Source organism: Antennarius striatus, chromosome 11 (assembly GCF_040054535.1).
Source record: "Antennarius striatus isolate MH-2024 chromosome 11, ASM4005453v1, whole genome shotgun sequence".
In the NCBI taxonomy this organism is placed as follows: Eukaryota; Metazoa; Chordata; class Actinopteri; order Lophiiformes; family Antennariidae; genus Antennarius; species Antennarius striatus.
The window spans coordinates 863,710-877,587 of NC_090786.1; the positions used below are offsets into that span (position 1 = coordinate 863,710).

At 40.9% G+C, this 13,878-nt stretch overlaps 2 protein-coding genes across 2 annotated transcripts; both read right to left on the bottom strand.

Annotated features, from left to right (window-relative positions):
* Positions 1–336: 336 nt before the first annotated feature.
* On the bottom strand, positions 337–6,877 carry LOC137604139 (high-affinity choline transporter 1-like). Its single transcript, XM_068328083.1, has 8 exons — positions 6,665–6,877; positions 5,652–5,768; positions 4,368–4,523; positions 4,106–4,254; positions 3,868–4,011; positions 3,552–3,705; positions 2,243–2,460; positions 337–1,030 (listed from the first exon to the last, which is right to left on the bottom strand). Exons 1-8 carry the CDS (start codon positions 6,846–6,848, stop codon positions 506–508), a joined length of 1,647 nt encoding a protein of 548 aa, XP_068184184.1. The 5' UTR covers positions 6,849–6,877; the 3' UTR covers positions 337–505.
* A 361-nt stretch (positions 6,878–7,238) lies between these two features.
* LOC137604134 (high-affinity choline transporter 1-like) lies at positions 7,239–13,791 on the bottom strand. The gene is made up of 8 exons (XM_068328071.1): positions 13,563–13,791; positions 12,550–12,666; positions 11,270–11,425; positions 11,008–11,156; positions 10,770–10,913; positions 10,454–10,607; positions 9,145–9,362; positions 7,239–7,932 (listed from the first exon to the last, which is right to left on the bottom strand). Exons 1-8 carry the CDS (start codon positions 13,744–13,746, stop codon positions 7,408–7,410), a joined length of 1,647 nt encoding a protein of 548 aa, XP_068184172.1. The 5' UTR covers positions 13,747–13,791; the 3' UTR covers positions 7,239–7,407.
* Positions 13,792–13,878: the final 87 nt, after the last annotated feature.

Here is a 13,878-nt window from a genome sequence, read left to right on the forward strand (position 1 = left end):
TCAAAAGTGAATCATAAACCTGATGTAAACCAACGCCATCCGAAGGCAAAACTAGTTTCATCCAGTTTATCGTTTTAGGAGGCCTCAGTCTGGGGGTAGACTGTTCTTGTGCTTCCATGGTCAGTGCAGCTTTATCCAGCCACTGGTAGGTCTTCTTGGTATCAGCCATTTCCACTATTTGACAGTGGTACATGCCGTGTAGGGGCTTTTACACACACGTTATGGACAACAATATTATTATATATTAAAGTTCAGGCAATTATTTGCCTGAACTTTTCTAATTTAACATATTTTCTTTTCCGTCTTTCAACAGGAAACAACAATGTAAATGCAGGAAGAGATTTATTTCAGACCAATGAACAACTTTTCAGAATTCAGATACTATTTTGTAATTAAAATTTGAGTGATTCACTTTCAATGATTTAGTAGTTCTTATGAATACTACATAAGAAGAAACAACCTACTGAACACACAGGGACACACTGGGTTCATAACTGGCTATATCTCACTCAGTGGTGCTTCTGTTTAATTCCTCATTCTCTTTCTCCTGTATGGCGCCACCTACTGGTGACAGTGGTACTGGTGAGTGCTGGGCTTTCACTTTGAATACATCCCACCTCTCAGGTAGAACACCTTTGTTGAAGAGGACAGAAGCCAGGTAGGAGAACAACAAGATGGCAGCAATGGTGGACAGCATGGAGATGGTCTTAACTGGAGCGTACTGGACATAAACACCATCCTCCAGAGTGCATCCTGGGAAATGTAGGACTGGTTCCAATCTTAGTAAAGGGTCTCCACTCAGCAGTTTTAACATCAGTGGTATCAGTATACCCATTAAAGCCCCATAACCATTGGAGATATTAAAGAAGAGGACACAGACAAGTTGTGGGAAAATAACAATATAACACAATTCATTAGCAAGAAACCAAAACACTACAATTCCTCTGTTCAACATGGCGAGCGACGTTCCGACCACACCCACCACCACCACAGAAGCCCAGACCACCCACTGACTCTCTCGGTCCGAAGCCTAAAGGAGAAGATAAAGATCATCTAAACATGATATAATCTGTAGACATCTCTCACTGCTTTATTTCTACTTTTTTTAATCAATCTTACCAGTTTTTATGAAATGTGTCCTCTCTTGCCTCATGTTTTCTGTCTTTATAATAATCAAAGAAAGATTCAACTGGACTTGCTTAAAGTTGGTTAAGTGAATCAGCCTTTTTGTGGCTGCTCTTCTTCATTTACCTCAATCTGATACCCTAACCCACACAGATGTTCAGTTTTATATTCAATATTTTGTCAGAATGTCAACAACCTGAGACTACTTTCAAAAATTGTCCTGGATTTAGTGAGTAATGAATGTACCCCATTGGTTATGATTATGAACCCACATCACTTTCAGATGGCCTAAGTAATATCATCACCCACATGACTAGTTATATTCCAAACGTATTTGTTGTTACTAACTTCAAATGGGATGTTGTTCACACGTTCATGAAGTATTGGTGAGTGATATTTCGTCAAATGATTGATAAAGAGTCTGTCTTAGCTCACTTTGGTTGGGTTTGCATTAGTTTTTGGGGCCAATCTGTAGCAAGCCTTCAGTTGGATTGTCCAAGTTAGCAATCTGTACATACTTGCTAGTCAACACTGACCGTTTTTGCAAGTGAACAATGTCTTTGTTAATCTTTAACTCTGATTTGTTACTTATTTCAGGTGAATAAGACAGAGGAAGAGATCAAATCAGGTTCAATAAAATCGAACTTACCCAATGTTTCAAGCAATGGAATATGTTTGTTCATTTTATTTATTTACTATCACTTATTACAGGGCTCTGAGAGCCATTATTAACAGATCATAATCACTAAAGAAATAGTCTGGTTTATGTTCATCCTGCCTTCACCTCTGGTATATTGTTTTGACATCCTCACCAACATGTCTTCTTATTCACGTTATGTTTGCAAGACATCTGGAGAGCTCCCTCGCAAGGATAATTTCACATTCTAATGTTCTTTAACCTAAATTCAACTGAGATAGATGTCATTTACATTAGGCTTCAAAGTCTGGTAGCCTTCAGGGATTAGTCAGAATGATTATACTCAGGACCTGCTAAATGGGAAACTGCTGGAGGGTGACCTAATCGTTTTCATTTTTGTGAATGAGATGGTCAGAGTAACGGCCTTTAAATATCTAGACAGATGGACAGGTGGGCTTGAAGTCAGGTGTGTTTTCTTACCTGAGGTCTCAGGATGTTCTTGTAAATGTTATTGGTGAAGACAGAAGATGCTGAAAGTAAAGCAGAGTCAGCTGATGACATCGCAGCAGCAGCCACACACCCAATACCAATGATGGAGATGAAGGGTGAGGTGAGGTGCTGCAGGGCGATGGGTAGAGATTGTGAAGCTTCTCCACGTTCATATGGAGATGGAGAACCATAGGTGGTCTGGTTCCAGTCTGAGATTTGGATGAAAGACAAAAGACAGACTGAAAGAATCATCACATGATGTTTTTGATCTGCATTCCAAAATCTTAGCTAGATAAAAAAGGTTTAACAACACTAAGCAGTAATTCAATGTGGAAATTACACAATTGGGGTATAAAAAGGGGGTGTCATACATGTTATTTTTGCACAACCAATTAAGATTGACCTGACCAAGAATTGAATTTTCATGTTGTCGTCACATGTATGAATAGATGGAGCGTTGGCTGTTCACCACCTGTACCTGATGTCAGGTGAGAACCTGTCCTCGTCTTGTAGGAGTGGAACTCGTGCTGTTAACCCCAAGTCATGTCTCAGGCATTGAACAGCGGAACGCCCATCCCATCCTCACGGGTAAGTATGTCAGGGAGATTCTCCCTGCTAAATCAGTCTTCTAAATCTGTCATCCTTGACAGTACACTATCCTAAAAGTCACACAATAGCAACATCACCAGGTCTGCCTACTTCCACCTACGTCATATCAATCAACTCCACCCCACACTCCAAATGACCAGTTGCTGAATGTATACCTCAAACCCAATGATGGTGACAAGGAAGAGGAGTAAACAATAAGAAGGGCAGGACACCAACATGGGAGGTACCACCGTCAGGCAAAGTAACTGACATCACTATGATCTACCAATGACTGGGTAATGTTAAACAGATAGGCAGCACAGAGGTGCTGATCGCGGCAGCACAAGACCAGGCCTTCAACACAAAGGCCATGGAAGCCAGGGTAGACCGGAATTATGGTGCAAAAGCTTTGCAAAGATTTGTGTTGAAGTTAATCAAAATGTCTTTAACCAAATTAGTGGCCATGTGATGAGCTCACATCTCATCTGGAGTGTACCCCACTTCTCACCCGTACTCGGCTGTGATAAGCTGCAACAGACCTGTAACCCATAAGGTGCACAAGTGGCTTTTGACAAGACGATAGCAATTGTTTTATCTACACCCGCTTTTCATTCTTGTGGGACAATGGACAACGATGGACGATGAATCAACATGGATCATCAAATGTCTGCTTTAGAAAGATTTGGACCATCAATTTATGGTTCACCATTACCTGTGGATGCAGCAGCTGCTCCAATGAGTATAGGAGGTATTGAAAATATGAGTATTAAGAAAGCTGAAGCAAAGCAGGAAATCTTTGCTGAAGCAGTAGAAGAAGCTGACAAGATCCTCTGGTGGAGGGCCTGGTATCCCAACCCCCCCACTCCCTGAAAGTAAACCAGATCATTTGTTAATTTGCATCTGCATCATCTTAATCTCTAAAACAGTCAATACAATAGTTATATCCGACATTGATCACTATTCTATATTTATCTATGGAAGCAAAAGTGTATTCTATTTATTAAAGGACATACTGTAAGTTTTCTTACAAAATATAAGAAGTTATCAATCATGATCCAGATCTTCTTCATCTCTGGTTGACCAATCCAGGGAGCGTTTAAGGTGTTGTTCATCAGAGTCTGACTGATGTCCAGGGTGTGAGGACTCGTCAGGACAAAGGGAACACAGATGGACTGAGAGACAAAAGAAGAGAAAAGTTCATAATTTTACATAATTATTACTACATTTAATTGCAAAATATGCTTGTTAAACTGTCCGGTAACTCACCAAACCTCCTAAAATGAGGAACAGTTGTATAATATCTGTGTAGGCCACAGAGTAGAGACCTCCCATCAGGGTGTAGATAATGATGACAGCAGCAGAGATCCAGACACAAAGAGAATATGGCAAATCCAGAACCACACTCATGGTTCCTCCTGTAGGATATAATGAAACTCAAGACTTACTGTTTAGTGACACACTAATAGATTGTGCAAAATAAAATCTTGTACATATATTAGCAAATGAAGATACAATATACACATTCTACCTAAACCAGTGAGTGTTCCAGGCAGCCAGGTGGCATCAATTACAAGCAAAATGAGACTCATTCCAGCCATTATTACTTTTCCATACTTGATGTGGAAAGAGTCCAGCATCGTCACACAGTTTAATTCTCTCAGTGGTTTGACAAACAGGAGACCTCCTACATTGGAACACATTAAAAAAAAAAAATGAAGGGAAAGACAACAAACAGGAAAAGTATTTTAAAATGCAGTAAATGCTAACTGTAATGATCTTGAGTTCAGTATAAAAAGTTTAAATGAAAAAAGTGAAATCACTTTATTAATCTTCCGTAGGAGAAATTATTTGTTTACTGTAGCACACATTAGTCGCTGTTAATCACATGTGTATGTATTTTGGTACAGGCCCCTAACACACACACACACACACACACACACACACACACACACACACACACACACACCAGAGGCCTGTAGGCATGCAAATGATGGCGAGGTAGAGCGGTGGGCAGCTCCTTCACGATGCACCCAATGAGATGCCTTGCTCAAAGGCTCTCGGTAATGCTCAGGAGGTAAACTGGCACCTCTCTCTATCAGTTCAAACTCCAAATGTTGTGGCCCACATGTGTCATGAACCAGAACACTCTTGGGTCCACAGTCCAAGATTTAGTGGACTGTGCTACTACCGGCCCAATGTCTTGATTTACTTCGTCGTATGTCTGCGACAAAAATAGTTGGTTTGGCAAAATTTGAAATGTAATTCCCGCTCTGCTCACTAATCTTTTTGATTATATTCAAAAGTGATTTGAAATCATAATTATTATGTGGCTACATGACAGGAATATGTCCCTTTTGTTACCCATACTACCCATGACCACCTCCCTCACGCTGCCCCCAGCCTGACAAAAAGGTCACTCCATCAGGTAACCTGTGACCCAGGTGAGGTAGGAGTCCACCATCAAGTTCAAGTTGTGGTTTACAAGAAAGTGGTGGGGCTTCAGGAGCAGGGAAATACCAGGTGATGACAAACAGGTGGACTCATTGACTTTGTTCACACCTACAGCTGTATGACTGTTGTACTGATCAGAGTATTATAACATGATAAGATGTTCTCTCGCTTCACCTGAGGTAATGTAAAAAAGTGACTGTTGGAGGAAAACAAGCTGCTCAACCACCTGAAGGGAAGACAAAACGACTAACCAACTGATGGAGGGTACATATTAGTGTGATTCTATGTCATTGTCAAACCATAATGGTGAAGTTACACATCCACACAAACACTGTTCTAGCAGAGGTAATAAAACTCTTACCAATTACAAACGTTGAGCTGTATGACAGGAACAGAACTATCACTCGGATCAGCCCCATGGATGGTGTGCACATCATCTCAACACTGCCAACAATGGCACTTCCTCCAATCCACGTTGCTACAGGATAGATGATCATATGACTATTGACTCTGCATGTCATCAATATTACCTGATTAAAAACAATACACTACCTAATTTAATTGCAGACAAACTGTCTTTAGAGAAGATAATATTTGGAGAATGTTATGATGACTGTCATGACAGGCCTTCAAAACAGGAGGTCTGAGGCAGGTATTGGGTGCGGACCAAATTAGTGATAGTCTCTTTGCAGAAAGACCATGTGACAGTCCCCCGATTAAGTTGGTACTTCCTCCGAATGCAGAAGTTCCACTTGTGGGTGGAGTTACTTCAGTTTAGAGCACCTGGTGATCTGTGATTATTTAGACCCCTTCAGGTTTCAGTGCTGCTCTACTCTGCCAATGACGTCCTGCCTGTTTAGTCAGTCATGTTGTCCTCATGTTTACCTTAATCATTACATAATTCACCACAGTGAATCATAGTGTTATGAATAGGAATGCACTAGTCACTTTTAATTAAAGAATTAAAACATTTTTTAAACAGATATTCCACACCTGGTGTCCTGGAAACAACTGTTTTTGGGATGATTGACTTGCCTGTGACTTGTCTGAATAGACCTCCTGCTCAGGTTGTGATAAATACCTTGTCATGTCCCAGAGGCACACTCTGAAAACTAATAAACATTTCTCTCTCAAGATCCACTCTGCAAATAATTTAGAAGGAACGTTATTTCAGATATTTAGACTGACTGGAAAATGTGGTGCCGTTTGCTCTTCATCTGGATGAACAATTCTGAAAGTGCAGATGAAAGTTGGTCTGTGCATGCGCACAAACTTAATTTGTAGTCCTAAAGATAATTTCCTTAAGAGTCATGACTGGATGGAAAAACAATCATACCTTTTAGATACTTGTTCTGTCAGCTGTTTCGTCCTCACCTGTCATGGTGAAGATCCCCACCACCACATTGATGCTCCGGTTTCCCAGCAGGACCATCTCCATTCCAGTGGCTCCACTTCTCTTCTGTTTCCTTTTGGACTTGAAAGAAGCCCAGATTCCAGTCCCAAGGACCAGCAGGTAGAAAAACACCATCACTATCACTCCTGGGACGTTAACGGCCATGACGGACTAGTTGACTGTGGGCACTGGTGGCTGATGTCAGAAAGGCTGGCTGAGTCAAAAGTGAATCATAAACCTGATGTAAACCAACGCCATCCGAAGGCAAAACTAGTTTCATCCAGTTTATCGTTTTAGGAGGCCTCAGTCTGGGGGTAGACTGTTCTTGTGCTTCCATGGTCAGTGCAGCTTTATCCAGCCACTGGTAGGTCTTCTTGGTATCAGCCATTTCCACTATTTGACAGTGGTACATGCCGTGTAGGGGCTTTTACACACACGTTATGGACAACAATATTATTATATATTAAAGTTCAGGCAATTATTTGCCTGAACTTTTCTAATTTAACATATTTTCTTTTCCGTCTTTCAACAGGAAACAACAATGTAAATGCAGGAAGAGATTTATTTCAGACCAATGAACAACTTTTCAGAATTCAGATACTATTTTGTAATTAAAATTTGAGTGATTCACTTTCAATGATTTAGTAGTTCTTATGAATACTACATAAGAAGAAACAACCTACTGAACACACAGGGACACACTGGGTTCATAACTGGCTATATCTCACTCAGTGGTGCTTCTGTTTAATTCCTCATTCTCTTTCTCCTGTATGGCGCCACCTACTGGTGACAGTGGTACTGGTGAGTGCTGGGCTTTCACTTTGAATACATCCCACCTCTCAGGTAGAACACCTTTGTTGAAGAGGACAGAAGCCAGGTAGGAGAACAACAAGATGGCAGCAATGGTGGACAGCATGGAGATGGTCTTAACTGGAGCGTACTGGACATAAACACCATCCTCCAGAGTGCATCCTGGGAAATGTAGGACTGGTTCCAATCTTAGTAAAGGGTCTCCACTCAGCAGTTTTAACATCAGTGGTATCAGTATACCCATTAAAGCCCCATAACCATTGGAGATATTAAAGAAGAGGACACAGACAAGTTGTGGGAAAATAACAATATAACACAATTCATTAGCAAGAAACCAAAACACTACAATTCCTCTGTTCAACATGGCGAGCGACGTTCCGACCACACCCACCACCACCACAGAAGCCCAGACCACCCACTGACTCTCTCGGTCCGAAGCCTAAAGGAGAAGATAAAGATCATCTAAACATGATATAATCTGTAGACATCTCTCACTGCTTTATTTCTACTTTTTTTAATCAATCTTACCAGTTTTTATGAAATGTGTCCTCTCTTGCCTCATGTTTTCTGTCTTTATAATAATCAAAGAAAGATTCAACTGGACTTGCTTAAAGTTGGTTAAGTGAATCAGCCTTTTTGTGGCTGCTCTTCTTCATTTACCTCAATCTGATACCCTAACCCACACAGATGTTCAGTTTTATATTCAATATTTTGTCAGAATGTCAACAACCTGAGACTACTTTCAAAAATTGTCCTGGATTTAGTGAGTAATGAATGTACCCCATTGGTTATGATTATGAACCCACATCACTTTCAGATGGCCTAAGTAATATCATCACCCACATGACTAGTTATATTCCAAACGTATTTGTTGTTACTAACTTCAAATGGGATGTTGTTCACACGTTCATGAAGTATTGGTGAGTGATATTTCGTCAAATGATTGATAAAGAGTCTGTCTTAGCTCACTTTGGTTGGGTTTGCATTAGTTTTTGGGGCCAATCTGTAGCAAGCCTTCAGTTGGATTGTCCAAGTTAGCAATCTGTACATACTTGCTAGTCAACACTGACCGTTTTTGCAAGTGAACAATGTCTTTGTTAATCTTTAACTCTGATTTGTTACTTATTTCAGGTGAATAAGACAGAGGAAGAGATCAAATCAGGTTCAATAAAATCGAACTTACCCAATGTTTCAAGCAATGGAATATGTTTGTTCATTTTATTTATTTACTATCACTTATTACAGGGCTCTGAGAGCCATTATTAACAGATCATAATCACTAAAGAAATAGTCTGGTTTATGTTCATCCTGCCTTCACCTCTGGTATATTGTTTTGACATCCTCACCAACATGTCTTCTTATTCACGTTATGTTTGCAAGACATCTGGAGAGCTCCCTCGCAAGGATAATTTCACATTCTAATGTTCTTTAACCTAAATTCAACTGAGATAGATGTCATTTACATTAGGCTTCAAAGTCTGGTAGCCTTCAGGGATTAGTCAGAATGATTATACTCAGGACCTGCTAAATGGGAAACTGCTGGAGGGTGACCTAATCGTTTTCATTTTTGTGAATGAGATGGTCAGAGTAACAGCCTTTAAATATCTAGACAGATGGACAGGTGGGCTTGAAGTCAGGTGTGTTTTCTTACCTGAGGTCTCAGGATGTTCTTGTAAATGTTATTGGTGAAGACAGAAGATGCTGAAAGTAAAGCAGAGTCAGCTGATGACATCGCAGCAGCAGCCACACACCCAATACCAATGATGGAGATGAAGGGTGAGGTGAGGTGCTGCAGGGCGATGGGTAGAGATTGTGAAGCTTCTCCACGTTCATATGGAGATGGAGAACCATAGGTGGTCTGGTTCCAGTCTGAGATTTGGATGAAAGACAAAAGACAGACTGAAAGAATCATCACATGATGTTTTTGATCTGCATTCCAAAATCTTAGCTAGATAAAAAAGGTTTAACAACACTAAGCAGTAATTCAATGTGGAAATTACACAATTGGGGTATAAAAAGGGGGTGTCATACATGTTATTTTTGCACAACCAATTAAGATTGACCTGACCAAGAATTGAATTTTCATGTTGTCGTCACATGTATGAATAGATGGAGCGTTGGCTGTTCACCACCTGTACCTGATGTCAGGTGAGAACCTGTCCTCGTCTTGTAGGAGTGGAACTCGTGCTGTTAACCCCAAGTCATGTCTCAGGCATTGAACAGCGGAACGCCCATCCCATCCTCACGGGTAAGTATGTCAGGGAGATTCTCCCTGCTAAATCAGTCTTCTAAATCTGTCATCCTTGACAGTACACTATCCTAAAAGTCACACAATAGCAACATCACCAGGTCTGCCTACTTCCACCTACGTCATATCAATCAACTCCACCCCACACTCCAAATGACCAGTTGCTGAATGTATACCTCAAACCCAATGATGGTGACAAGGAAGAGGAGTAAACAATAAGAAGGGCAGGACACCAACATGGGAGGTACCACCGTCAGGCAAAGTAACTGACATCACTATGATCTACCAATGACTGGGTAATGTTAAACAGATAGGCAGCACAGAGGTGCTGATCGCGGCAGCACAAGACCAGGCCTTCAACACAAAGGCCATGGAAGCCAGGGTAGACCGGAATTATGGTGCAAAAGCTTTGCAAAGATTTGTGTTGAAGTTAATCAAAATGTCTTTAACCAAATTAGTGGCCATGTGATGAGCTCACATCTCATCTGGAGTGTACCCCACTTCTCACCCGTACTCGGCTGTGATAAGCTGCAACAGACCTGTAACCCATAAGGTGCACAAGTGGCTTTTGACAAGACGATAGCAATTGTTTTATCTACACCCGCTTTTCATTCTTGTGGGACAATGGACAACGATGGACGATGAATCAACATGGATCATCAAATGTCTGCTTTAGAAAGATTTGGACCATCAATTTATGGTTCACCATTACCTGTGGATGCAGCAGCTGCTCCAATGAGTATAGGAGGTATTGAAAATATGAGTATTAAGAAAGCTGAAGCAAAGCAGGAAATCTTTGCTGAAGCAGTAGAAGAAGCTGACAAGATCCTCTGGTGGAGGGCCTGGTATCCCAACCCCCCCACTCCCTGAAAGTAAACCAGATCATTTGTTAATTTGCATCTGCATCATCTTAATCTCTAAAACAGTCAATACAATAGTTATATCCGACATTGATCACTATTCTATATTTATCTATGGAAGCAAAAGTGTATTCTATTTATTAAAGGACATACTGTAAGTTTTCTTACAAAATATAAGAAGTTATCAATCATGATCCAGATCTTCTTCATCTCTGGTTGACCAATCCAGGGAGCGTTTAAGGTGTTGTTCATCAGAGTCTGACTGATGTCCAGGGTGTGAGGACTCGTCAGGACAAAGGGAACACAGATGGACTGAGAGACAAAAGAAGAGAAAAGTTCATAATTTTACATAATTATTACTACATTTAATTGCAAAATATGCTTGTTAAACTGTCCGGTAACTCACCAAACCTCCTAAAATGAGGAACAGTTGTATAATATCTGTGTAGGCCACAGAGTAGAGACCTCCCATCAGGGTGTAGATAATGATGACAGCAGCAGAGATCCAGACACAAAGAGAATATGGCAAATCCAGAACCACACTCATGGTTCCTCCTGTAGGATATAATGAAACTCAAGACTTACTGTTTAGTGACACACTAATAGATTGTGCAAAATAAAATCTTGTACATATATTAGCAAATGAAGATACAATATACACATTCTACCTAAACCAGTGAGTGTTCCAGGCAGCCAGGTGGCATCAATTACAAGCAAAATGAGACTCATTCCAGCCATTATTACTTTTCCATACTTGATGTGGAAAGAGTCCAGCATCGTCACACAGTTTAATTCTCTCAGTGGTTTGACAAACAGGAGACCTCCTACATTGGAACACATTAAAAAAAAAAAATGAAGGGAAAGACAACAAACAGGAAAAGTATTTTAAAATGCAGTAAATGCTAACTGTAATGATCTTGAGTTCAGTATAAAAAGTTTAAATGAAAAAAGTGAAATCACTTTATTAATCTTCCGTAGGAGAAATTATTTGTTTACTGTAGCACACATTAGTCGCTGTTAATCACATGTGTATGTATTTTGGTACAGGCCCCTAACACACACACACACACACACACACACACACACACACACACACACACACCAGAGGCCTGTAGGCATGCAAATGATGGCGAGGTAGAGCGGTGGGCAGCTCCTTCACGATGCACCCAATGAGATGCCTTGCTCAAAGGCTCTCGGTAATGCTCAGGAGGTAAACTGGCACCTCTCTCTATCAGTTCAAACTCCAAATGTTGTGGCCCACATGTGTCATGAACCAGAACACTCTTGGGTCCACAGTCCAAGATTTAGTGGACTGTGCTACTACCGGCCCAATGTCTTGATTTACTTCGTCGTATGTCTGCGACAAAAATAGTTGGTTTGGCAAAATTTGAAATGTAATTCCCGCTCTGCTCACTAATCTTTTTGATTATATTCAAAAGTGATTTGAAATCATAATTATTATGTGGCTACATGACAGGAATATGTCCCTTTTGTTACCCATACTACCCATGACCACCTCCCTCACGCTGCCCCCAGCCTGACAAAAAGGTCACTCCATCAGGTAACCTGTGACCCAGGTGAGGTAGGAGTCCACCATCAAGTTCAAGTTGTGGTTTACAAGAAAGTGGTGGGGCTTCAGGAGCAGGGAAATACCAGGTGATGACAAACAGGTGGACTCATTGACTTTGTTCACACCTACAGCTGTATGACTGTTGTACTGATCAGAGTATTATAACATGATAAGATGTTCTCTCGCTTCACCTGAGGTAATGTAAAAAAGTGACTGTTGGAGGAAAACAAGCTGCTCAACCACCTGAAGGGAAGACAAAACGACTAACCAACTGATGGAGGGTACATATTAGTGTGATTCTATGTCATTGTCAAACCATAATGGTGAAGTTACACATCCACACAAACACTGTTCTAGCAGAGGTAATAAAACTCTTACCAATTACAAACGTTGAGCTGTATGACAGGAACAGAACTATCACTCGGATCAGCCCCATGGATGGTGTGCACATCATCTCAACACTGCCAACAATGGCACTTCCTCCAATCCACGTTGCTACAGGATAGATGATCATATGACTATTGACTCTGCATGTCATCAATATTACCTGATTAAAAACAATACACTACCTAATTTAATTGCAGACAAACTGTCTTTAGAGAAGATAATATTTGGAGAATGTTATGATGACTGTCATGACAGGCCTTCAAAACAGGAGGTCTGAGGCAGGTATTGGGTGCGGACCAAATTAGTGATAGTCTCTTTGCAGAAAGACCATGTGACAGTCCCCCGATTAAGTTGGTACTTCCTCCGAATGCAGAAGTTCCACTTGTGGGTGGAGTTACTTCAGTTTAGAGCACCTGGTGATCTGTGATTATTTAGACCCCTTCAGGTTTCAGTGCTGCTCTACTCTGCCAATGACGTCCTGCCTGTTTAGTCAGTCATGTTGTCCTCATGTTTACCTTAATCATTACATAATTCACCACAGTGAATCATAGTGTTATGAATAGGAATGCACTAGTCACTTTTAATTAAAGAATTAAAACATTTTTTAAACAGATATTCCACACCTGGTGTCCTGGAAACAACTGTTTTTGGGATGATTGACTTGCCTGTGACTTGTCTGAATAGACCTCCTGCTCAGGTTGTGATAAATACCTTGTCATGTCCCAGAGGCACACTCTGAAAACTAATAAACATTTCTCTCTCAAGATCCACTCTGCAAATAATTTAGAAGGAACGTTATTTCAGATATTTAGACTGACTGGAAAATGTGGTGCCGTTTGCTCTTCATCTGGATGAACAATTCTGAAAGTGCAGATGAAAGTTGGTCTGTGCATGCGCACAAACTTAATTTGTAGTCCTAAAGATAATTTCCTTAAGAGTCATGACTGGATGGAAAAACAATCATACCTTTTAGATACTTGTTCTGTCAGCTGTTTCGTCCTCACCTGTCATGGTGAAGATCCCCACCACCACATTGATGCTCCGGTTTCCCAGCAGGACCATCTCCATTCCAGTGGCTCCACTTCTCTTCTGTTTCCTTTTGGACTTGAAAGAAGCCCAGATTCCAGTCCCAAGGACCAGCAGGTAGAAAAACACCATCACTATCACTCCTGGGACGTTAACGGCCATGACGGACTAGTTGACTGTGGGCACTGGTGGCTGATGTCAGAAAGGCTGGCTGAGTCAAAAGTGAATCATAAACCTGATGTAAACCAACGCCATCCGAAGGCAAAACTAGTTTCATCCAGTTTATCGTTTTAG